The sequence below is a fragment of the Helicoverpa zea genome, chromosome 31 (assembly GCF_022581195.2).
Source record: "Helicoverpa zea isolate HzStark_Cry1AcR chromosome 31, ilHelZeax1.1, whole genome shotgun sequence".
Taxonomy (NCBI): domain Eukaryota; kingdom Metazoa; phylum Arthropoda; class Insecta; order Lepidoptera; family Noctuidae; genus Helicoverpa; species Helicoverpa zea.
The window spans coordinates 10,884,924-10,912,084 of NC_061482.1; the positions used below are offsets into that span (position 1 = coordinate 10,884,924).

General features: G+C 35.2%; 1 protein-coding gene and 1 pseudogene across 13 annotated transcripts in view; one reads left to right on the forward strand and one right to left on the reverse strand.

Annotated features, from left to right (window-relative positions):
- Window positions 1-341: 341 nt before the first annotated feature.
- The window catches only part of LOC124644749 (period circadian protein-like), a 32,109-nt gene continuing 5,289 nt past the window's right edge, over window positions 342-27,161 (forward strand). For 2 of the 13 annotated variants that reach the window (XM_047184268.1, XM_047184271.1), the window contains exons 1-22: window positions 343-609; window positions 2,014-2,121; window positions 5,426-5,509; window positions 5,755-5,912; window positions 8,726-8,820; window positions 9,217-9,297; window positions 13,153-13,227; window positions 14,209-14,340; window positions 14,523-14,598; window positions 16,435-16,638; window positions 16,843-17,071; window positions 17,329-17,440; window positions 17,547-17,666; window positions 18,575-18,724; window positions 20,142-20,260; window positions 21,482-21,577; window positions 22,016-22,174; window positions 22,445-22,631; window positions 23,133-23,313; window positions 24,023-24,160; window positions 24,844-24,951; window positions 25,211-25,374. In XM_047184268.1, the coding sequence (XP_047040224.1) occupies window positions 2,033-2,121; window positions 5,426-5,509; window positions 5,755-5,912; window positions 8,726-8,820; window positions 9,217-9,297; window positions 13,153-13,227; window positions 14,209-14,340; window positions 14,523-14,598; window positions 16,435-16,638; window positions 16,843-17,071; window positions 17,329-17,440; window positions 17,547-17,666; window positions 18,575-18,724; window positions 20,142-20,260; window positions 21,482-21,577; window positions 22,016-22,174; window positions 22,445-22,631; window positions 23,133-23,313; window positions 24,023-24,160; window positions 24,844-24,951; window positions 25,211-25,374 (2,757 nt within the window). In that variant the 5' untranslated portion in view covers window positions 343-609; window positions 2,014-2,032. Of the gene's footprint in view, window positions 610-2,013; window positions 2,122-5,425; window positions 5,510-5,754; window positions 5,913-8,397; window positions 8,821-9,216; window positions 9,298-13,152; window positions 13,228-14,208; window positions 14,341-14,522; window positions 14,599-16,434; window positions 16,639-16,842; window positions 17,072-17,328; window positions 17,441-17,546; window positions 17,667-18,574; window positions 18,725-20,141; window positions 20,261-21,481; window positions 21,578-22,015; window positions 22,175-22,444; window positions 22,632-23,132; window positions 23,314-24,022; window positions 24,161-24,843; window positions 24,952-25,210; window positions 25,375-25,980; window positions 26,125-26,980; window positions 27,071-27,161 lie in introns of those variants that run through there. The other 11 variants (XM_047184260.1, XM_047184258.1, XM_047184261.1 and 8 more) reach the window with 11 other exon arrangements.
- Window positions 10,237-12,541, reverse strand: LOC124644753 (annotated as a pseudogene).

Sequence of the window (27,161 nt, forward strand, 5' to 3'; positions counted from 1 at the left end):
TTTTAATGCTCCTCAATTGTTAAAACGGTAAACAACCAGCAAAAATATTTTTATCGTAACTGCAACGCCATTGCAAAGTTACGTCGTCAGTTCAATCGCGACGTGTCAGGAACGCATTCTCTGAATGGCCGAACTATAGTAATATGTTTTTAAAATGTCAAAAAATTGGGCTACGTTCACAAATAAATGCAACATTCACTTTATTGAAAACTTTATTCCAATATATTAATCTAGTTTCGTTATTTGATGCGGCTTGATTCGATTACTGTAATTTCCAGAAATCATTCGATTACTGTAATTTACAGTAATCGTCCAATCTCACGTTTCGGTTTGGACATCACTATTACCACTACCAACTGAACTACGTCGGTCATCGCTAACCGTTTTTGTGAAGTGAAGTTACTCAAAACAGCTACTCGTACGATTGTTTGTTCTTCGATTTGCTATTAAACTTATTCAATGATCAATACAAGCTTATTTATGAAAATTATAAGTGTTTTGTGATTTGTAACATTTTTAGGTGCAAAGTTACTACAAACTTACACTAGTGAAAAAGAACATTTACTTTGAAATTAAGTTGACTGGACTTTTGGATTTGGTGTAACATCCGTAAGATATATTTTATTTTGATAATTTGTTATACACGTAAAATATTGATAAGAAAATGCTATGTTTTACTGTTTAAGCTGTATGACATGGCTTTAAAAAGTATTTGATTTGCGTACTTACTACCTTCTCATAGTTAGATATTGAACATGTAGCTATTGGTACCTAGCTAACCTTTATATTCTTACTGTTAAGCGAATGCAAACGCAAGTAATAGTACATAACTAGTGCATTTGTCATTCTTTTTCTGCCTAACTGCATTTTCAACATATTTTGTTCATTTTGTTGAAATTAAATTTCAAGTTGGTACAAAGTTATAATACTCAGAATTCTTTCTTCAAAATTTTCTTTTTTGCAAAGATCTTGTAGAACCCAACAATCAAGTTAGAGTATTTCAGCGAATATTTTATAAATAAGTTTTGAGTAATAAGTTGGCTTTAATTTTTTGGATGTGCAAATACCTACATTAGTTTCTTTATGATAATCTATAATATAAAAATGAATCGAAAAATGTGTTGGTAAGCGCAACAACGCCTGGACCAATTTGACTAATTCTTTTTTTGTTGTGTTTGTTATTGTCAGGAGAAGGTTCTTATGAAACAAAATAGGGTAAAGTAGAGAAGTCAGTTGACGGGAGCGAAGCCGCGGGCAAAAGCTAGTATTTTATAAATAAGTTTGAGTAATAAGTTGGCTTTAACTTTTTGGATGTGCGAATACCTACATAAGTTTCTTTATGATAATTCTGTATATAAAAGCACTGGTTCTCAGCTGCATCTGGTTAGACTGTAAGCAGATCCCAACATAATAGGGAAAACTGTAGACAGATGATGATAATCCTGTTTATGATTGCTCGTACAATTAAAGAAGGGATTCCTAAGAAACTTCCTAAGGGCACTTGTAAAACAAACACCTTGTCACTTATACATAGAACTAACCGGCAAGGTCAAAACCAAATTCTTGTGCACTACATTGTAATTGTTACCAGGCTTTACAAATGTTATGAAAGTCACCGTCTTAAACAGTGTATGACATTATATCGTGGGTTAGTATTTTATGAAAGCTGGCTTAAACGGTATCTTCAGACTTTTACACTTCGAAGTCAATATCTTGTTCTCTCTCCTTTCTTTGGAACCATATAAAAACTGATAAAACTGCTGTGTAATTTTTGCTTTTTTTAAAATTTATTTTCCAATAATGTTTTGTGTGTACAAATATGTTGTGTCAATTATGTGTGGCTCATGCAAATGAAAAACGTTTTCTGCTCAATATGCTGTATAGTTGCAATGCGAGTGTGATAACATACAAACTTTTTTGTGAATTACATTATCATTGTTATTGTTTTTAAATACCAAAGCTGGCAATAAGTACCCAATGCTTAAAAACTAACATATGTATTTTTTTTAACAGTAACACACATAAATGCAAAATGGACAACTTAGACGATTCAGAGAACAATGCGAAGATATCAGATTCTGCCTACTCAAACAGCTGCAGCAACAGTCAATCCAGGAGAAGGTAAGTTGAACATACAGAAAATATCTCATATGTGTAGAATTGAGTACCTTGGTATGTTGTTTCACTGGCTGTCACATATTGTGTTTAAAGTAAATAGGTGTTGGTAAGTGATCTAGTATTGTTTTACTCAAATCCACCTAAAGATTAAACAGTATTTGTGATATCCAGGTCATCATTTTGAATTGTGCAGTGTTATATTATTTTGTACAAGTACATGTAAATACCTCGATTTTGATATCATTCTCAAAAAATTCACATTGAAAGCTCACAATAATCAGTGTACTACACATTGCATATCGACTGCAAGCAAGCAATACCTCCTATCTGACATTTTTGTTTCAAAAAACTTGTATCTACCATAAACTACCTTTAGATTCAAAATAAAAACAAAAAACTTTATTAATCAATACTATGCGTAAAAAAAGAAAACTTGGATTTTCAGTATCTCATTATACCTACCTCGGAATAAGGATTTTATTAAGTTTTATTGTTCCCCTTTAAAATCCACCTGGAGTCAGATAGGAGGTATTGCTTGCTTGCAGTCGATATGAAAAACAAGAATCAATCAATCATAACTAAACGTGATTCACTTTTGTTTACAAGTTTGTGCCAAACGAAAATGATACTTATATAATGCAACACATAGAATTGGCATATTAAGAATAGCACTTGTTCGTAAAGACACAGCACTTGTTATATTGAATTTTGTCAAATTACCTGTCAAACTGCTTATTTTATATAGCGTTTATCCCGACTACGGAAAAAAATCCGCCGAATCGCGCGTCACTCTAGGAATTCGATAGGTATCCTAGGTTGGTTGTCAAAATAACTGCGTTTATGGCGCATCAGTACCAGCATATATACAATGTATAGCATATATATATTGTACTACATAGACATTTACATTGCAGTTAAACATAGTGCAACTACTGTTGAAGTTCCATCTGTGAGGTGTTTTGCCTTGTTTAAAATGTTGTTGATTTTAATTAATGACATGATATAAGAATAGTTCTTTATTTGCTTAGAATGCAGGCACATACAAAATAGGATGGTAAATAACATAGTAAGATCCGTGTACATTCTGCCTTGTTGGCATGCAAATACAATAATAACTATACAAAATTGGTTATAAGTTCTAAGGCAAATTATTGAACTGTATCATCTAGGAAATCTTGAACAGAATAATAACACTTGTCTATGAGAAATTTTGTGAAACAGTTTTTAAATTTCATCAATGGCAGGTTTTTTCATTTGATTATGAATTTTATTAAAAACAGCAGGAGCCATACAGCCATAACAGGAGCCTGTGGTACAAATTCATTTCTATACAGGCACCGAAATGTTATTTACCTAGAATAATTAAAATGTAAGACCTAATTAAGATATTATGTACAAACATAAATAAATAATTTTGAATTTGAATGCAGATAACACTTTTTTAAACTTGTACGCCCATTGTAAAAGTTATTCCTTATTACTAGAGCTATCGTTTGATACCAATTTCAAGACTGGCCACTGATAGCCCAGGAACCACCGTTGTGATTTTTGAATCCTTATATCTCCGAAACAGTGGCTCATAGGAAAAACAGTATTATATTAGTTCAAAGATAATTTTATAATCTACAATTTTACCGAAGATATTATTATGATGAAACTTCCCGTTTTGCTGGAAATCACTAAAAACGCAACATAGTTTTTACCTTTCACCTTGAATATTTTTCTTTGCATACAGGGGAAACATGGGGACCTTTCGAATTTTCTTTATTACTAGCTTCCGCCCGCGGCTTCGCCCGCATAGAGTTCGATTATATCGCGTTTCCCAGAGAATTCTCCAAAAGTCCGGGATAAAAACTATCACACTATCACTACTATCACTAGCATAGTTTTTGATATGTATTGTAAATATGTTCATATCTATGTAAATAAAGAGTATCCTATGTTCTTTCTCAGGGTCAACTCTATCTCTGTACCAAATTTTATTAAAATTAGTTTAGTGGTTTAGACATGAAAGCGAGACAGACAGACAGAGTTACTTTCCCATTTATAATATTAGTAGGGATTGCATTCTTTGATAGCTTAAAAAAATATCTAAATTCTGTGCGTAAGTTTTTAGGGCAATATAAAGTGACTTACACAATTACCGAATTATGCATCTTTATGTATACACCCGTCACGTCATGCGACGTGGAGATATCATTCAGACAATATAAGATATAGGCACAGATTACTATAATAGTATTCAGACCAAATCGTCGGAGTTTTAATTTTGATAATTTAAAGAAGTACCTTGTTGTGCATTGCAACCAATTTCATATTATTAATTGGCTTATGTAATTTAATTAAACTATTCATAGTAATTATTTTGTTGTATGTTTAATTATGAAATGTATTGTTATTTTATACTCCATATTTTTTTCCATATTCCATATTTATCCGCCGTAGTGATAAGCATTAAACTGAAACCCGTAGAAGGAAAACAATTTGCGCAGATGACAAATAAAATGGAACTAGAGCAGGAAACTTTACTTGGTTGATTTTTTGACAGTAATTTCCGATTTATTTGCCTCTCAAGATAATACTTACGGATTTCAACTATTCTTTTTTGTTTTATGGGGTGTACTTCCGAAATGGTCATTGTCTAAATGGTTCAGTAGTTTCGGAGTCTATACAAACGAACAAAAAATGTTTTTGTTTCCTCATTATGCGTTCTATGTATATATACTTCCAGATTCTTCCGCGTTTATCTTAAGACTTTCCTCATTATTTTATTATAGTGTAGATATACATAGATCGGAGTTTTGGAACGATGATAAACCAAGCTACTCGATTTACTGTTTCCCATTTTTGAGAAACAATTCAATACTTTTAGTTGCTACATTAGGTTTAAAGACTTGAAATAGGGTTCTTCGCGTAAGCACTAAGTTAACGAGAAATTTCCACGAGTTTGAAATAAAAAATACTCCCTTCTTGATTAAGAAATGGAAACCCTAAAAATAAACCTTAACATTGTGTTAAAAGCTTTCTGGGTGGAGCAAGTCTTTTGTTAAAAATCTGCATAAAATCCGTACCTTTAAAGGATTCCGCCAACGTCATAATTCTGAAGGGTTAATTTTCAAAAGAAAACAATTTTTTTCCTAAGAAATGTTGGTCTCGAATCGTGACCTTTCGTAACAATTCAGTGTTGGTTTCTCACTTGTCGACTGGACTCGTATGGAAACGGATCTGAGACACTTTCTTTTTATTTTAGGATGTATTCTTTTCGTAATTATAATATAACTCGTACTCATTGTAAACATTTTTACAGTCATAGTTCGAAGTCAACCCATTCTGGAAGCAATTCAAGCGGCAGCAGTGGCTATGGCGGGAAACCTTCCACTTCTGGAAGCAGGTTGGTTATGCCTATATTCTTATGATTTTGTTAGTATCTATTTTTTAGCTTATACATCGAACATTCATATTTTCTTCTTAACATGTGAATATCAAACACTTAGCAACTATACCTGTTTGCGTCATAAAGTTCTTTGACTATGCCAGCCCGAGGCTAGCTAACCAACGGCAATAGAAGCTGTGTTACGGATTATGTATGTTTATCATATCTTACACATAAGCTAATGATTCATTTTTTTCTATTAGCAACAACTTGGGGCAACCGCCCAAAAAGGACAAAGATCCAAAGAAAAAGAAGCTGCTACCTCAGATTGAGACTTTGGTACCTGATGTAGTGGTGGAAGAGGCCAGGGCGCCTGAACCGACCCCAACTTTTGATGCACCCAAAGAAGAGCAGCTAGATGGTGGGTACCGCTTCTACAGAGATTTATGACTAATGTTCTTTCATATTATTATGTTCTATTCTCTAGTATCGCTTCAGTTTTATGACACGATCAGTGCTTTTTCTCAACATACATTGAGCTTATTTTTTGTTTCACCTAGGATCGAAGCTGCCCTCTCGCATTTCTATTATTGAACCAGATAATATGAACGTTACATGGCTTTTCAACACTATGTATAAATTATAAGTTTTGTTTCTGCTATCTGTTCATGAATTCCGTACTAAGTGCATTGTTTTACCATTTTATATGTATTGATATACCATGGATGTAGTGATACCACTCTAGGTATTATCATCGATCAATAAGTGCAGAGAAATGCTGCAAAATCTAAGACGTGCCTTTATTATTACCCGAATGACGAAAGAGGGTAATGTTTTTATGAACAAATTTTATTTAATGTGTACTTTAGAATAATTGCTTTAACAATCTAACTTTTATAGAATAGTTCATTGCCCGTACGGCGCGGTATGGGAAGTTGCTTTTGCTTATCAGTTTGCTACACTTCTAACCATTCCGATTTCATACAATATTGAACTCTCTTTAAATCCTTCTTTGTTTTTTTAGTCTTTGTTTTGGTACTAAGTGAACCCGAATTTCAGACATATTGTAAAAAGTTGTAACACTGTTATAATAATTGACGATTAGTTCAGTTCGAACCTGGCAAAATGTTTGCATTTAATGACGATTTTTAAGTATGGTTGCACTTAGAAATGTAGGTCCAGGTTTACCAACATTTAGTATAGTCATTAAGTGGAAAGAACTTCCCTCGGAGCGCGGGTGAAACCGCAGGCGAAAGCTAGTTTATTATAAATTTCCTTTACAAGTTTTACAGTCAATTCATTGTATCCCTAACCTCACTGTCTACATGATGTGATGATACATGAAGTCTTCTTAATCAATAACTTTTATGATGTGATGTTGGTAGATCTGGACCACTGACTGCTTTTCGAATGCTGACTATACCCTATTCCGAGCCGTGAGCCAAAAGATAAACAAAGAACAAAACTTTTAAAGATGGCCGCTATAACTCGACCGATGACAGAACGTCACATTTTAATGTAAAATGTCCGCAGTATCTATGGTCTACAATTTAGTAGTATTAAAATGCGTTCCATGTTTGACAATCAAGTCTTTTAGGTTCTTCTACATGTGAACGACTTAATACATATTTAATTAAAATTAAGAAAATAATTTGAGACATTTATAATATTTGATTTCAAATAAGTCTGAAAGCATTACATAAGTTCTACAAACATTGTTCTAAACTATCATTTCTAATGTTGTCAGTGTATTACTTCCATAGTTATTTTTATAAAATATGTTCACTCCTTCAATCGCGACATATAAAGAACAGTTTTTATGGTTTGTTTACCTTTTGGCTCACGGCTCAGCGAAATAGGGTATAGGTTTGGATGCCTATTGGTTCCAAGAAGAAAATCGGGTTTGCTTCAAAAAATACGTCTGTCTTCGAAAAACGTCATACGCATATGTAGCGTATTTCTGTGGAAACAAATGTGAACAAAAGTTTCAAATTTATCGAAATCGGTTCAGCAATTCCATAGTTACTACATATCTTAGATCTTATGAATATTAGTGTAGATTTAAAGATTTTTTATTTATGTAAATTAGTGATGTTGAATACTTTTGACTAACATTTAACATTTAGTTCGGACTAGAAACGAAACAATCGGAAGTAAACTGAACTTCTTCTTGTGATTTTAGAATAGTTTATTTATTATTGATTATTTATTAAATTTTGCACAATGCTCTTCCATGTCGTTGCATATTTATATGTTTAGCTTTATTTGCGTAAGAACCAGAACATGTATTTGTCGCGTTTTGCGCGTTGCTTCAATATTTTCCTTTATCAATTTATTATATGATATTATTACCATTTGATGGAATACCAATTATTGCACGTTTGATTGAATTGCTGCACCCAAATTTATTTTACAATGGGTACAAGCTACAGTTGGACAAAAATGCGAGTAGATGAACTGTAACCATCGCAAAATGTGTTAAAAATTTGATAGACATGCTTAGGCGACAAAACAACTTCGCGTTTCTATAAGTAATATATGTTGTTACTGTTATTACTACTGTGAGGTTTAAACAAACCAAAATTAACTGTCCGAATTGTTGGAACCGCTTCTAGTGCGCAAAATAAATTAAATTCAACAATGTTTTAGTGCAAAATTAAAGATAGCATTTCCTGCTTATGTGTTATCTCTGCCATAAACACGTTTATATTTATTTTGAGATGCTTTACATGTTTGCTTACATCCAATCCAATGAAAATCGCCGCGGTCTTCCCTTATAACTTAAAATAGTTTTTATTTATTAGTGACTAACCAATATTGTTTTAATATACATAAAAACGTAATGCAGTTTCTACCTAGTTCGGTACAGAAGTTGTATTAAATCGATTTATTAATTATCGTTACAGAAGGCCAAGGCGATGGGCTATTCCAAACTTCGTGTCAGTTGTTTAATACGTTTCCCCCCTAAATATTCTATAGGTTCTACATCAACCCGGATTTGTAACTCACTGTGATCAGTGGCCATACATAAATAAATTGTGAGGTAAAGTATAGACAGGGTAATAGTGTGATACCGGGGATGCATGGTATGTACATGTACAATTTATTCATTTTATATGAGTATTATTCGAAAGTTTTCGTTGTGGTGCTGTTGTCTTTTTTTTCAGATCATGATAAAATGTCCTTTAACACGTAGGTGCATTTTTATCTTCCGTCTGATTTTCTGTTGTGCAGTTATCCCGTCGCTGCCCCCTGCGCATGCGCAGTCGGAGAAGGGAGTGGAGGACATGGACATATGTGCCCCGGAGCTGGGCACGCTCAACGATGAGGTACGTGCTCACTTGTAAACAATGTGCCGCTGCCGTTCTCCGCGGAGACCGTGCACTATAATTGACTCGAGCTGCACATGAGTTACACTAGCCGCGTGTCTAGCAACGTGACGTCGCCCCTCTCATGTCTCGTTACGCATTACAACAAACCGACGCCACTAATCGTTGACGTTGATTGTCAATGACGACATTCCTTTAAGATTGCCAATAATAACTTCGCGTTTTGGTCACAATACAGTTTTAATGCCAGAGTTTGGTCAGTTCAGAGCAAAATGGTGAGGATAATAGTACTTATCATTCTGATTGTAGTAAAATATCGGTTTATTTAATTGTTTTGGGGCATAAATATGTTGTGCGGTATATTTTGCTTAGTAAACAGATGCAATTTTGTTTTAGGTGGTTACGTGCAACATATCTCAGGTTAACCCTGCAGCCAACTTTGTCACAGGCCGTCCTCTACAAGCTACGTATTGCTCGGTAAGTCTCAATCAGAAACAGATTATCAAAATCATCATCAGGGAGGGTTTAGCCTAGTTCATGGTACAAAAGATGTATTTAGAATACCTTTGACTATTTTACCGGAAGTACAGAATTTACGCACAAATAAAACCCATTGCAGGCGTGATTTTTTTTAATTTGGATGATTTCACTGCTCCGGCAATATGTTGTATAAAAGGCGTGCTGGAGTTTTAAAATACGCTGTGATTGGATCTCTTTCGTTCTTGGCATAGGTAACATTAGTGAGATGCCGGGGCACGGTCCGGTAGCAACAAGGTGTAGCGTGGATTATCCTTTATTAACGAAAGACTTTACTAAATCTACCCCTCTCCCCCGCTCCAAACATGGATTTAACTGCACGGGGAACACAATTATGAGCGGAGGTGTCCTAACGGCAAATCTTAAGAAAATAGAGTCGCCAAAATGCGGGCGTTTAGGGGACGAGGAACGTTACTATGTCCGCTCTTATACCCGCCCATTTTTGGTGAAACCAAGAATCGTTGACAGATGTCTGAAAGAACTCGGTCGCCTCGTTAGTCCACTCGTAACTGAAAGTTTTATCACGCATATACTGTACGTATTTGTCTTAGGGCGGATTCGACCAAACAAGAGTAAATTTTAGCCCCTTGGGAACAAAATCAATGAATGCCAAATGTCTCAAGCTGTTTCAGGTGGGCCTGTGCAACGGCATGAAGCCCGGAATGCCATTATAGCTAATTATTTTTCTAGTTTGGTGTAAAATAAAAGAACTTAAAACAGAATATAGTTTTTAGAATTTATTAATACTTTATAATTATGGTACTCAGGTACATTGTGGTGACATATTCATGTAGAAGAAATGAAAAGGTTCAATGACATAGGTATTCAAGTAAAAAAGGAAATATTAAAAATTAGCACCATTATTAAATTAATTAAAACTTATTTTCTATTTCTAATAGCCACTATTTTTCTTCGCTTCATCAATAAAATATCAGTTTTAATATTTCCTTTTTTATTTGCATATCTATTTCATGGAGAACCTTTGATCTTTCCATCTCTTCCATGGCAAGCTTTGTCTGAAGATCTGAAGCTTCAATTTTTTTCATATGTAGTTGTTGTAATGAAGATTGTAGTGATGTGCTTGTGTGGGTTGGTCTTCTCATAGAAACCCATGGCCGATAGGGGTTTGGATTCTCTGTAGGGACTGAATTCTTCAGGGGCTGGGACATAGGAGTCCTCAACATCCGAGGTGTGTAATCTCCCCAGTCCTATAATTGTAAAATAATTCAATTAGTAAGAAAGAAAGAAAATAATTTTTATTGCACAACCAAAAACATACCACAAACTTAAAATTAGACACAGAAATAGTGTAAGGATATAACTTGACATATATAGTTCTATTTTAGTTTAATTTTTCAAGTCACAAGTGGTCCACGGATTGGGGCTGTATTCTATGTGATAGTCCAATCAGTCGGGCATATCGTTTCTTTTTATTTAAAAATATGTTTATTACCTTTGAAACTAATTTTCTAATACAACGTCTGTGTCACTTGTGTGGCCTTTTATATCAAATGCTGGAGGCATCACAGTATCTGTAAAAGCATAAAGTTTAAAATTATGGCATATGGAAAACATATTTCAGGAGATATCAACGCACAGTCCAAACTTTATCTCAGTGAAAATTGTAAAGGTAAAACTGACCTATAAATTCTATCTCTGCTGTTGCTTCCGGGGAATGTTCCATTGTCATCTCAACCATACCCCCTTGTTCTTGCACCGCCGGAACACTGGAGTCATTATCATAACCCAATGGCACTGGTAGATATTAAGAGAGATCCTCCTTTTTAGGCGGCATTGATGATCCACCACCTGATATAAAAATATTTGTACAAAAGTAAAGAATGATGGTGAATAGGAAAAATGTTAGGCATTATTTTATATTGAAGTAGGCATTTAAGCTACATTATATGCCGCCGACGTAATATTACAATACTAACCTGTTTGGATCAAACGCTTCTTGTTTATGGCTGCATCCTTTCTTGCCACCTCTTTCATGCTCTCAAATTTTCGCCTGACCGAGAACAGTGGGTTGTACGCATAGATATAATATTACTAAACAAGATTGCGCACGCTCAAAATATATATTTACGAAAATGAACTCTATTCTAACGCAATAAGGTACTAAATTGGTTGCATAATACACAGAGGCAAATCCGAGCCGAGAGGGATAGTTCGAACGGAGGCTGTTTGTCTCTTTCTAACACCTTGCCAGCATAAAAAAATGTTGTGATCAAAAGTTTTGTCTTCCCAAAAAACAATTGAATCACATAAAATTTTTATCTTATTTTAACAATTGTAAGTCAACATATTAATAACAATCGCATTAATTTATTCGTATTTATTATTAAAACATAAACAACATAAATTTTTATTTTGTTTTTTTTTTTTTCTAGCGGTAACCCTGAACATTCTTGGCGCGTAATCAGCATTTAAAATTTTGTTTGTATTTTTTGTATTAAATCAATTTAAACTATTTAAATGGTGAAAAAGTGTTGCGTTTATACTTGTAAAAGTGAATCCTATGGTGGTTGCAATATATCGTTCCACAGGTAAGCTAATAATAACATTTTCGTAAACCAAACAACTAGGGTGCCCATGAATTCTTGTAACGAGTCAAAATATGGGTGATGGATTTTAAAACTGTTGTACTATTGTTATAGCTTCCCAAAAAAAGAAAAAAGGCGACATAAATGGCTCAGCAGTCTATATATGAAGTAGAAATACAAAAAAAACAGTCTTCACTTCGAATCTTCCTGCTTTTATACTGCTAATTCCCGCTAATTATTAAAAGCCTTTATTAGTATCTTAAGGTCACAAACTGCGTAAGTTAAAACTTCAATACCAATCTGTGTTTAATAATCTTAGCAAATTCGGATTTGTCTCACATAGCTTAATCTCATAGTCACCCTATTAGAAAGGGACAGACAGCCTCCGTACTAACTGTTTCACTCGGCTCGTTTTTTGGGTTTATATGCGCAGTCCTGTTTACTAATATTATGTCTATGGTTGTACGGCTGTTGTACTGGTCAGAAATAATTTGCCATTGAGCCAGTTTGGATTTCACGGTAACACCATCCGTTTTTTTATTTTCGATTATTTTTATGTGTAATTCTACTAGGCTTATTAAAAGTTCTTTTTCAGACGGCAGCCAATTGGGACTAAGTTTACGCATAACTTCACTCATTTTATATGTTATTATTTAGACTCAAATACATTTGCAAACCTCGAAATTACTACATGAACTAAAGCGAACCGACAAGCAAAACTTTTGCTTTTTGGTCTTCTGCAAAACTATAAACTTTGTTTGTTTTCAAACTGCTTTGACATTAACACTATTGACATTGACAGTTACTTTTTCATGCTGTAGTAATACGACAAATTAAAGTCGAGATGACTATGCTTCTGCACTCTCCTGTTTGTTGGACAACGTTCTTTTGCCGGGTGTTACATTCGTTCACATCATGTTTACATTCACTCCACTTTTCGCGCGTAACAAATCCAAGTATTGCTATACGTTAGATTGCATGGAAAAACGACTGTTGATTTATTCGAGGATAAAATCGTGGAATAAATTGTTCCTAGTATAGTTATTCCTGTATAAAGACAGGTTTGGTCGAATCCGCCTTTAGAAGCAGGCGCCTGTCCTACCTGCCTTACAGCGTCTCCGCTCTTCTTTCTTTATTCCGTTGAACGAATATTTAAAAAAAAGTCGGCGATGCTACTCTTTGTCTTTATGACGTTACAACGACATTCGGAAGTTTAATAATAATGAATAAAATCATTTGCTATTCTAAGGTGCAAAGTAAGCGGTACCAGGAGATTGGCCGCTTCGAGATGCGTTGTGAAAACTCTGAACAGTTACGTTGCAAGGTATGAAACTTACATCCTTTTTCTAATTAAAATAGATTGGAATTATTCCTTTTTTTCCTACTCCGAAAGTTCAATACTTAGGCTAGTTACACGTTACTATCGGTTAAGCCATACAATTTTGAAAAATAACCTTATTTTCGCGGCATATTTTGTGTTTTCAAATAAATATGAGATACATACCTACCTACACATAAGCGTTATATCAGGCTGTCGTAGCGACTTGTGCACGCAGTGAAAACAGTGTTTTTTACCTACAGTAGATATCATCCTTTTTTGAATTTACAATGACTGTCCTGACTCGAATTCAAACAAACTCTCAGTTGATGGTTGACGACAAAATTAAAATCTGAAAATGAATCAAGAAATTAGTGCGCCCGTGGGGAAGAAAGAGGTTTAAGGAATCTCCCACGCATTAAATATGATAAAACGTGCGGCACGCTTTTGTGATTTTACGATGACGTGGGTAGTATTGCTCGTGGGGACACGTTGAACGTAGGGCAAATATGAAAACTTAGAAGTTTTGACGATCGGCAATACACCTTTCACGAGAAATCCATGCTTTTTTAATATGCTTTCACGAAGTTTAGTTGTAAAACCATGTTTTTAAGATTGCAACATTGCGGCGCACGAGTTTCATTGTGAAGCGAGCTGTTGTTTCAACGGAATTGTTTGTTCTAACGTTTTTATAACGGGGTATACTTTGAGACTTTTGTTTCAAGGATGTACTTTTTAGGTCCTCGTGTTTGCTATTTCTGTACGGTCACAGTCGTAGCTAGGTCGCTTAGAACTGGGGCATTGCATTACGTAGCGAACACTTAGATGCCACCTCGTCATGAACGAGCTCGATGTTTCTTGCCTTATAACGGCATCTGAAGGCACCAGTAACCACGATGTACTTACAATCTTCCACTTTCATATTAATTTTTGATTAAATTAGAATGAATTTATCTTCAAGATAATCGAGAACATTCTCGTTTACAGGACGGATTTTCATGCGTGATATCGATGCATGATGGCGTGGTCATGTACGCTACGTCGTCTCTCACTACTACTCTTGGCTTCCCTAAAGATATGTGGATTGGCCGATCGTTCATCGACTTCGTACACCCAAGGGTAAGTCCACTATTGTGTAAAATTAAAGTGTATGCGAACTTTACAATATTATCAAGAATTTGTACAGCCAATAAACATACTTGAACATGCACAAATCAGTACTAGGATTTATTTGAATGAACTACAGGCTGTATTGTCATATGATTGCAAGATAGGAATGTACAATATCAATTTTTTTACAGGACCGCAACACTTTTGCGTCGCAAATCACCAATGGTTTGGCAGTCCCGAAAATTGATAATGGTACGCAAGAAAAAGGTAAATTGAATTACCTAAATCTATTGTGCCAATTCACTGTTTTACGACCATTTTGTGATATAATGTTTTTCTTACATTTATTAGGGACAACGGTATATTTTCTCTTCTTGTATACCTTTCTCCCTAGTTAAATATTGCTTATAAGACGTAAGCTAGTATTCTCACGCGTTAGGCGTATTTGTGCTCTTGTGTTTACTGCACAATATCGAGCTTGTTTTTGGTTGTTTTTGTTTAAGTAATTGATATGTTTCTAGATTTTACATTGAATGATTGGCACATGGATGGACAAAGTGAATGCTGGCGCTGTTTACTTTCGTCTCCTTGTAGTTAAAACATACAATTGTAACAGTTTTAAGATGTAGCTCCCATTTACGACCCAAGAAAACATATTGCATGGTATAATCGTCAAAAAATTCGGTAAATCTTGAAAGTTATTATATAATGATTTCCCAGCATTTTCCTCTCTTACTTCAGTAGATTTGAATGACAATGAATGTCAAATAAAACATGTAGGAGGAAAAATTTGGTGTAAAATATTACCGTCTACAATCTTTTTCTGAACTCATTCAACTAATACATAATCTTCATACGAAAGTAAAAGCTACAATCATCTAAGTCCGGACCCGGACTCACGTTTGGCAAAATTTTCCCCAAACAAACCCCGCTTGATTTTCTTGAAAAAGTTAGATCATTACAATAGGGAGCTATTTTTAAAACTGTAAGGACTTTCAATTTCACCTGAATCTTACGTAGTGCTCGTTGTCGGTTACCATGACATTTTTAACAACCAGCTTTCACTTCTATGGTTTAATTGAAATTCGAAATTCTTTTTTTATAGGTTTTTATTTCCATATCACTTGGTTATTTTTATTTCTCTTTCAATTTTACAACTGATAGACCAAGAAGGTTCGTATTGACGAGTTTCGTCATGGTTCGTAAGTACCTCAGCTTTTCTGTATTCATTTGCAATCTATATTTTTGTCTTTTATCAAATATTCGTGCGTTAATTAACTCAATTGATTCCTTTATTCTGAACGTGTAGTTGGTTTCTTTCAACATTTTTGTTTCAATTGGTTTATTGTTAGTAAATTGTTATTCAATTGACTCCTTGTTGCTCTTTTAAGAAGTATCAGATGAGTAAGTCTTATCAGTGCTTGCCATTGATGTTAGAAGTTAATAAATCTTCAATTTAGATTTTTTATTGTTTAATTATTTCGGTGCCAATAGCCGAGTCAATTTGTTTACTTGTTTTGATATTGAACTATTCAACAATATTATTTAGTTATTAATTGTTTAAAAAACAGAAATATGATTTTCAAAACACATTGATTTTATTCACTCGTCAATTTGGCACAATATATAAAAAAATCTATAAAAAACATATGACTATACATATGTATTTCGATATTTATCTAAACGTTATCAATTAAATTGCATGTATTTAGTATGTGTTATGTAATCGCTGTTGAAGAGGTTAGATTGAACAAACATGGAGCGAATTTATGGTTTGTCGAGACTATCTATTTACTTACTTCGGATACACGCGATACGTGCCCGTGTTACGGCTGAAATTAATAACAGTCTATCGAAATACTTTAACCAAACTGCATACTACGTACTGGATTTTTACACCTTCGTCTGAAAATAATGCCAAAATTATATCTCTATCTAGTAAGCAATTCTAGGCTAAGGTGAATAATTTGAAGCATTAGTATCTAAACGTTTTACTGCAAATGATTAAGGCTTATATCACAGAGTGTGCATTATTTCTCTTAAAAATTATTATTTTAGACGTAAGATTTACATTTCAGTATAAATTGTATTTTTTGTCTTCAGTACAATTCCCAGCTAATTCGGTGTCGACAATGGTCTGTCGTATAAGACGGTACAGAGGCCTCACTTCTGGTTTTGGAGTGAAAGAAAGAGTTGTGGGATTTATGCCATTCTTGCTTAAACTGACCTTCAAGAATATTAGCGATGAAGAAGGCAAAGTTATATACCTGGTCATTCAAGCTACGCCCTTCTTTTCGGCATTCAAAAGTAAGTACGACTTCGATGTTACAAAAATCGTCAATAATTTTCCCTGTTCTAGTAATAAATAGAACTCCGTAGTAAATTTATTCAACGCAGTATTATTTATACTGTTGTTCCATGTTTTAATTTATTTTAAATAAGCAATATGTCTATTCGATTCGGTCTATTCGACAACACGACTGTTGTCTAATTAAAATATTACTTTTAAAGCTCCGAACGAGTTGGTAACAAAAGCTGTGCCGTTTGTGATAAGACACGCGGCTAATGGTCACATTGAGTACGTTGATTCGGAATCCGTGCCATACCTTGGTTACCTGCCGCAAGACTTAGCGGATAAAGATGCGTTAATGTTGTATCACCCTGACGACCTGATATATCTACGTCAAGTCTATGACACTATTGTAAAAGAAGGAGGTCTCGCTAGATCGAAATCTTACAGGTCAGTATTCACTCTTTGGTCATCCTTTTATTGCCTCACTGCCTCACATTTTGCCGTCGAGTTATGAACTTCTCTGCCTACTATGGTTTAAAATGTTCAAATAAGGGTGCTCCAAAATGCTGATAAATGTTTACAAACATTTTCTATCGCCAATGTGGGAGCACCATTAGATTGCTGTGGAAACTAGTTTTAACCAGACTACGTTGACCGACGTAAACTTATTTTTTAACTTTAACAATAATTATTTATTTGAACAGGATGATAACACAAAATGGAGACTACATTCGTCTGGAAACGGAGTGGTCGTCATTTATAAACCCTTGGTCCAAGAAACTGGAATTCGTTATCGGCAAGCATCACATTGTTGAGGTAAGAATATTTTTTTCTTATTTTTTTTTTCTATACCTATCCTGTTTTTTTTAAAGTAACGACTGCTGCAGGTTTTAACTTTGTCGTTTGTGTTTTTTTCATCTAGGGCCCATCTAACCCAGACGTGTTTCAATCTCCCGACCCGGATAGGACACAGAAAATTCCAGAAGAAGAGAAAAATAAAGCGCAAATGCTCAGAGAAAACATTATCCGAACAATGAATGAGGCAAGCGAAGTTATTTATATGTAGACTTTTGTAACATTTTGAGCACTTTTTTGTATTCAAGGTACAGCTATTGTTAGGAGTTAGAGTGATTCTATTTACTGAACGTGTAATTTTCCTGAAAAGTTTTATTTTTTAATTAGGTGGACCTTGATACTTTTACTTTTATGTGCCGCGGTAAATTCATGTATGTCAGTAGATCGACATCATTCGTACGTTCTTACGATGTTTCCCATTCAGAGAAATTATTTAAAACTGTGACTTTGCGATGAATGACTAAATTAACTATAGCTTTTTTCATTAGTGAGGACGATTTACAAACGTCCAAACCATATTTTGAGTAGAGTGATATTAAAACATAAACACTCGTATTACAATGATTCTCCGTAATAGTCTCATATTAGTTGAAGTTAATTGTTTATAACACTTCGTCTGAAAGGATGGATGCACAAACTGTTATGACAAGCACTATTATATAGCTAATGTATTTCTCACAATTGTTGCTCTTTTCTGTAACAGGATTCTATCAACCGTTGGGTGGTAAACCTTTGTATCTTCCTGTACAATTCGATGTTTAGCTTATTGGTGGCATCCGTTTAATTAATTATGTTTACCTGACATAAATAAAAATAAATATAATGTAACTGTTAACCCCGCATGAATTCTATTATGTATAAACTAGCAGTCAGCAATTAAATAATCTCTAGTTAATTGACAGATAAACGTAATTATTGAACTGTAAATGTAATTTTATATTATGGTGTCCGCTTAGTTATCTGATCTAAAACGTGCTTGTTTTAGACAAGTGCCAACATAATATAGCATGTTTTGTACTTAGTAAAACATGTAGCTGCCTAAACCTAGTGGGCACGGTATTGTGTTAATGTTATAATTGTTGGTTTATTGTACAGGCCCTAACTAAGCCGGCGGAATTGGCTAAGCAACAGATGAGCAAGCGTTGCCAAGACCTGGCTTCTTTCATGGAGAGTCTTATGGAAGAAGCGCCCAAGACTGATGAGGAATTACGCTTAGAAATAAACGACCCAGACCATAGTTACTATGTAAGTTGAAAATAATACCTACTATTGAGCTGTAGTATCTAATTGTTAGGTTGGACGTGCTTACTTAGGAGCTTTTCGTCTAATTTGAATATGATTTCCCTGTTACATAGCTCATATGTCCAGAAAGGCTACTTTTTGTTCGAGTGCAAGACGCTGGAAACAGCTAGTCTATCAGAATTTCCAAATATATACGCGTATATCGTAAATCCAAAAGCAGTGGCGTGGTAATAGTAAACCCCTAATCTTGTTACGTCAAAAACTGTTAGGAATTAAACCTTGCTCTTTTGTTTGTCAAAACGTGACTTTTCTAAATCAATCTAGTATTAACATGCCCTAGGTTCTATGCAAAGAGGAAACAACCAATACAAACCGAACGTTCGTCTTGTCGGATATAGTAAATGTTAGTAGTTACGTAGTTAATACTTACGCGTCCCCTACGCCGTTATCACGTTTTCTGAACCGCTACAAGCTCCCATACACACGCGCACATTGTGTTCGTCGCATGAACTCGCAGGCTCTCATTTCTAATCAGAAGTCTGAACTCATTATTATTCTTGAAAATGACCCACTTCTCAGATAAATTTTCATGGTACACCCTCATTGGGATTTCTGTTATGTTCTTGTTGTGTAAAGGGGTAATACAAGGAAACAGCGAATCTGTGTTGGGGACTCGGCGTTTACCGTGAATTAGGTCGATTATCCTTTCATTGTCTAAAAGGGAAATTGAGGTACAAAGTAATACTATAAATATATACACGTGACGTAGAAATCAATAAGTTTTGTTCTATCGATGTTGCGTGTCGTGAACGTGACTATTCGAGTGGCTTATATACACCGCTTTATATACAGGTGGTTGTGGGCACGTGTTTGTCACAACAGACAAGGGGCATACTTGTTACGTAAACTACGCACATGATTATTGCTGTGCACGTTGATGAAAATGATTCTCGTCTAGCACGTAACTTGTAGTTTAGCGGAAATTATCATCATCATCATCATGTAATGTTACGAAGGTTGTTTGACCTGTTAGTCCTAAGAAATTGCGAGATGATTCATCATCAGTCTTTCACTAGGTTTACTATTGTGTTTTAGTAAATTGAGATTTTTAATATTTGCATAAGCATTTTCGACACACCAGCTATTTGGACGTAACCAACTTTTTTATTTATATGCATAGAGTAAAGAGATACATTTACAAATGCCCTGAAATCTCTTACTTCTAAAAAAGTATTTTATACTATCTGTTCCATACAGTTCCACTCACGTCCTGAGAATACAACTTCCCGCACTCGGATAAAAAGTATCAAAAGTGTAAACCTTTACTAGTTATGGCTTGAAAGCTTGATATACAGAATTACTTTCGCAACTTATTTACATAGTAATTACAACATGGATGATGCGAATAATTATCTTTCAGGAAAGGGACTCGGTGATGCTCGGTGGAATATCGCCGCATCACGATTATTATGATAGCAAGTCGAGCACTGAAACGCCGTTGAGCTACAGTCTGCTTAACTACAATGACACGTTACAGCGGTAAGTTTTTTCACAAAACAAAACTTTTCTTATAATTTTCAAAATTATACTTTATCTACATTGATTATGAAAGACCCTTAAATACCCTTAAATAAAGTTAAAGTTAAACAGTGAACTTAACTGATTAAGTAAATCAATATATTGCATACATACATAGTTAAAACTCTAACACACGAATATTACATACTAACGGCCAGTTTCTTCATCAAAAGTTAAAGTTAAAGTAATGTCTAAAGTAAAAGCAACGGTCAAATTCGTTTTTTCAAGGCTAAAGTGACAGCAAACTTCATAGAAAAATTGAATTTAACCGTTACTTTAACTTTAGACATTACTTTGATTTTTACTTTGGCTTTAACTTTTGATGAAGAAACTGGCTGTTAGTTAAAAATATAAGATTGTGTCGTTCACACGGCGCATATTGTCAATCGGTGCTTTCAATTGATCAATCACAATGAAATATTTTATATACCGAGTTCCCAAAAAGGAGGTGTAAAATGAACTAATGAAAAGTAATGTTTAGACTCAACATTAAAATAAAATAAAATAATGTTTATTGACAAAAGTAACCTTACATAGCTAACATTGTCGTTGAGCCACAAACTAAGCGCAGCTTGTATCTTGTGGCTTACATTGTTTAATAGTTGTTCTTAAGAGAGAGTCAAAGGTTAAAATATCATCAAGACACTACCTATGTAAACATAAGCGAGATATCGGCTTGTTTACAATTAATCCAGTTCGAATAAAGTCTATAGTACTACATTAACAATATTATTAATTGTCTATTTGCATTGATAACGTACTGAATCATAGTATGCGTATGAACATTAAACAAAATCATGAGGAATGTCACAGACCAATGAAGACACTTTTTTACAGTGGATTTCTATAACTTATCCTTCCGTTGATTTGCATACTAGAGATAGAATTTTGAAATTTAAGCCCATACCTATATTTATAAAGCAAAACTAAAGATAGATATGAAACGGAGAATGGCTATTAACGGTGACACACATTAATTAGGCAGTTTGCATATTAAAATATTACACCAACCAAGTCTCTAAAGAGTGTTCTATCTATGTAAAAGTCATGTTATTTTTACTGTCCAATTCTATTAAGGATAAAATTATAAGTAACCAATATAAATATATATAATATAACCCTGTACTGTTCTTAACTAAATTTTAAAATATCGTGTTTACATTTTTGTATGTTTGTGTTCAGGTATTTCGATAGTCACCAACCTATATCCTACGAGGAATACAACCCGGTCACCGGCGAGAATGTCCTTGGACTGAAAGACACGAGACCGTTTACAAAGTATGTGTTTTCAAAACATTTTTTTTTTGCCTAGTTCGTTTAGAAGATCCCCACAGGCATTTTGAAAGAAAAAAACAATTTTAAATCATTTCCATGGTCTTTTTTTGAAGTGATCTGATTATTTATATGTTATAATCAAATGAACTTCAATATTGTGTCAATTAACTGAATCTTTCCAAATGAGACAGTGCTTAACTGGACGGTACTTATGGATAGTTTCACCGGTTACTGATAAAGTGTCTGATAGATACACTGCAACTCGGTTTCACCGGTCTCGGATAGCTAAATCTAGCAGACATAAGCAGCCTTCATCTGGCAAATAGCGTTAACTATCAGATTACTAACTGATACTTTATCGTAGAGTTGTAAATACGGGCTTTTCTTATTATTCTTAGCGTTATGATCAAAAATGCTTTTGGTATTATACAGTATGTTCAGTTTCAGTCATTGCCTGTCCCCGATGGCGCAACATTCCAGGGACTCGGGTGAGATGACGTGCTCATCGGATTCCAACGGTATGGCAATGGGCAGCAATAGCCCTATGATGCCTCTAGGAGACTACCAGCCAATCCGCCTCACCGAGGCCTTGCTAAACAAGTTAGTCAAATATTACTATTAGTATTAAAGCTCATTTTGTGCTTTGTATTTTTCTTTGTGTCAGTTATATACATTTTTATACATTATTAAGTATTCATCCTATATATTTTTCTTATTTTGCATGACTACGTTCCCTTATGTATTACCCTTTATAAATGACTTATCTATATTTTTCATAACACCATCACTATTCGTGCCGTCTATAAATGTTTGCTTGTGTAGTAACTGTATACAATGAACCTTTTCTTATAGATCGTTTAACTTTATTAGGCACAATGCGGAGATGGAAAAGGAATTGATGAAGATACATAGGGAGACTCGTTCTAGCAGCAAGGGGGAGAGGGAAAAGAAATCTAATGAGACGAGGAAGAAGAAGAAAGAGCATTTGGCGAGGTGCAATGCGTCTTACCATCCTACCAGTGCTGGGGCCACCAATGTTGAATACCAGGTCGGAAATGTAAGTTGTATACATATAAATTCTAGCTGCCCAACAAACCTCTACGAACATTTTAAAACCAAAATAAGCCAAATCGGTCCAGCCCTTCTCGAGTTTTAGTCAGACTAACGAACAGCAAATTTTTTGTACATAAGACATTTTTATATATGTATAAGATGTTGGCCAGTCGAGAACATTATTCACCAACTTACCAAAAAGTGGGCAGTTTGTATTTTTTTGAAGTTGCTAGGCTCAAGAAGTAGTTACTTATTATTTTTTTAACAGGTCTTGTATATTTTTGATTTATTTTTGCCTTTTCGGAATGATGAAAAAAACATCATGTAAACTAGAGCTAGGGGGCCTTGGGGTTTGATGATATTTTTATCATAAAAATCAGCTGTTAACCCTACAATAATCTCATACATATAAAAGGGATTATTAATTTATTAGGCGATACAACTTGATGACATATTTACATAGGCTTAATAATTAATAAATAACACATTTATTCTTTTAACACAGCAACAGCAGCAACACGGAGTCAAGCGGGCTTCCAAACTGATGGAGACGGACGTTGGCGCCCACAAGCACCACTGCCCGTCGCCCCGTCAGTCTCGCCGCAACAAACGCACTCTGATGACCAGCCCGCCCGCCACGCAGCCCACCTCAGCCGTCACTACCACCGTCGGTCAGTTGGTCACAGGTATATTGTGATTCATGTTTGTTCGCACTCGCCATACCCACTCGGGGCCCCGGGTCGGGCCGAAATCGCTTTGTGGGCTTAACAAACTTTCACGAAGCTGCCCGTAGTCTGGAAGTTGGTTATTGATACACCCGTGCATCGGAGAGCATGCTAAAGTCGGTCCTGCGCCTGATCTCTCTCTGGTCGTGTCGGATTACTGTCCCGTCGGGCTATGGCAGTGATGGAATAGTGAGTTCAGTTGTGTCTGCGCAAATGCTTGTGCACTATTATATGTCTTGCGCTGTTCGCTGATCTCCTTATATGAGAATAGCCGCCGTGGCCGAAATCGGCCTTGGATGCTGTTACAATCAACCAATAACATCTATTCATGGGGAACAAAATGGCTAGCGGAGATGTCATAACGCAAAATCTCCTAAGATAGTAGCGCGTCAAAATGTAACTGTTCGGCGGACGAGGCATGTTACTAGCTCGACCCTTATACGTCTGCTATGGAACCATTAGTCATCATTTTCAAAATAAATCACCCATCTTTTCTTCCTCCGTGCATTTATCACTCACTACTTTAATGAATAAAAAATCATGTCTGGCTGTCGATTCTGAAGTGTTGTTATTGCTTATTGTTCTGTCCATAAAACAATTTGAAAGAGTTTTCAAACTGTTTTAAACCCACAAATGGTGTCAAAATTAACAAAATATTATATTTTCGCAGCGTCCAATCAGTGGCAAGCGCCTCCCGCTAATAACATGAACACGTTCATCCTGGGCGTTGGGATTCCGCAGCAGATGTCCATCATGAGCCCCATGCCTCATCCCATGCAAGCCATGCACACCATGTCAGCTGTGCCAGGTGAAAAACTTTCTATACTTGGGAACTCCTTATGTGCTTTCGTAATTGATGCATGTTATCACACTAATATCGCCTCCAACCGGTATCTGTGGAGGTCTAAGGGGGAGGCCTATCAGCAGTGGACGTCCTATGGCTAAGATGATGATCACACTAATATTATCCTACTAGAGTAAAGGAATAGAGAGTGTACCAGTGTTTGCGCACTTGTGTACTGTAATATGTCCTTCTTGGCTGATCTTCTTTTATGAGAACCCACCGTGGTGATAGCTTATAAGTGAAGTGTGTTACTTCATCACGCGCATGCAACTAGGCGTGTTTGAGTGATTTTTCTAACATTGCTTACGTCACAGATTTAATTTTAAGAATGGATGAAGATACAGACCTTTCTATATCTGTTTAGTTTTCTAGTTTTAATAATTTCACAAATAGATTGATCTCGTCTAACCTGAAATGTGTGCCGCTACCACATTCAAGCAATGCCGTTTGGTGTTGAGGCGCGTCAATTCAGCTTAGACGAGCTATAATTTTTATATGATACTAACTACATAAAAGTCCGTATATTCTTACGACCATTGTTTATTTTGAAACTTGTACACGAGAATTCATAATAAACAGTGGTTCAAAAAAAAAAAACGGATATACATATCGTCAGTGGACTTGGGCTTAACTGGATCCGTTTGCAGGAATGTTCCCGATGTACTACGCCCCGGCGGCTAACCCGCAGCAAATGCCTGCGAGTTCCGCACACCACCATATTCCTTCAAGCAGCCACCACCAGTTCCCTGCACCCAGTGAGTATTCTTTTTATGAAGGCTTTAATTGCTCTTTAGATATATTTAACATTGGCAATATGAAAGCCTGACAGTGATAAACGCGCGTTAATTAAAATTTAATATACAGAGCAATACTTAAAAGGCATATTTGAATAGTATTATTCTTGCCGGCCTTAACTCTGAATGTATCGCGTTCACAACATTGTTAAGGCTTTAAAATAGTATTTTTTAACCGACATTAAAACATGATTTTGATCACATTGTTTTTTCCTTACAGTGATGATGTACGGTCAGCCAATGTACGGGTCTCCTTTCATGTATTCGCCAATGGCTCAGCAAATGACCTATCCCATGCAACAGTCGAACTTGATGGCCCAAACTATGCAACAAAACACCAATACTATGTACCCACTTGGACTTACTAGCAGCAATTACGAAGAGGTAAGAAATATTCCTAAATTATGTATTTTTTTTGCACATTTTTATTGCTATACAGAATTTGGAAAGGACAGATTTTTTTTTTGTATTTGTACTTCATGGTCAGTAGCATGTAGATTTCTTTTTTCACTAACGTAGGTCCGATGTTTCGATGTCACAACACACACTTTTGAAAGATTTCTTGACCGACTTCAGTTTTGATCTGATATAATATTTATAATTTCTAATCGTGTGTATATATTCGCACTGCAAGCATCAAGCATGTGTTGATTTATATGTTAATCTGAATATTTAAATATATAATATTCTTGTACATAAATAATGAGACTATGTAAATGGATATAACTGTGACAATTGCACTTGTTGAATTTTATGAAAGTCAAAACAACACAACTTAGGCACGTATTTAATCGATAGAGTGTCAGAAATATGGCGGTGATGGGAAATTAGTGATTTATGGGATGGAAATTGTATATTTTTTGTTTTATTTTCTTTTATCTTGTTTCTTATTTGCTTGTTGCTATTTTCGTCTAAAGTCCGGCTTAGTAAGGTTTAGCTTTGAAATTAATCCGCGGTCGGACCTGTACTCACCGTTGTATACCTGCACAGGCTTGTAAGCCCAGTTTGACGTTGAGACCAAACAAGTCTCAAGGAGTATTGTGGCGCGACAAGAAACGACCAGATTCACAAGGCACATCTTCAAAAACAGACAATGGCAGCGGTGATAGTAACTCTTCGAATGCCTTGAACCGGGTATGCAATAACAACTAAAATATTATTACAACATCCAAACTGCATTGCTATTTTGAGTTTTTTTTTTCATTTCTTAAGTTTCATTACTAATCCTGCAACGATCAAAACCATATACACTTGTACACTCGAGTTAGTTGTCGGGCGACCACTTTTCAACCTTATTCCTAATAACATGAAGATAAAAAGCGGTCGACCGAGAAGTATCTCAACGGCACGTTGCCAATACGATTGTCCAACTTTCTCTTGTACTAAGTAAGTTTCTAGTGCTTCAGTTTTCTCCTATTGCACGTTTTTTAATATTTATTATTGAAATATAGTTAGAATGTGTAGATTTCTGCACTGTCCCCACTGCTGGGCAAAGGTTTTCCCTTCCTTTTCCACTTCTTCCTATGTATTGTTTTTTTTTGGCCAAACCAGTTTCTAGGCTTACCTTTGATACACCGTCTATGTTCGGGTACCTGTTCGTACTTACTGGTCTAATGCAACCTAACCAAACCCGCCTTACGGCCAGTTTCTTCATCAAAAGTTAAAGTTAAAGTAATGTCTAAAGTAAAAGTAACGGTCAAATTCGTTTTTTCAAGGCTAAAGTGACAGCAAAACTAATAGAAAAATTGAATTTGACCGTTACTTTTACTTTAGATATTACTTTGACTTTTACTTCGGCTTTAACTTTTGATGAAGAAACTGGCTGTAAGTCTGGCAGATTAATTGTCCATCTCATCGATATTAGTTTCGTGGTATTCCTAATACTGTTTCTGGGTCCAATATCGTGCAAGATCATTTACATTAACATTACTTCGGACTTCTGACATTCGGAATTGAAAAATTTCCTTGCACTTTTTAAATAATTTTATAGGAGTCGGGAGCCCACAAAAGTCACATTGGCAACGAGAAGTCGACGATTTACTCAACTGAGATAAGGTCATCAAACAGTTTGAGTTTGAAGGTTAGAGCTACACCAGTGGCGCATATTTTGTAGCTATTCATGTTAGTTTAAGACATCTCTGTGTGAAACTTTCTGTTTGTTTCTTTCTTGA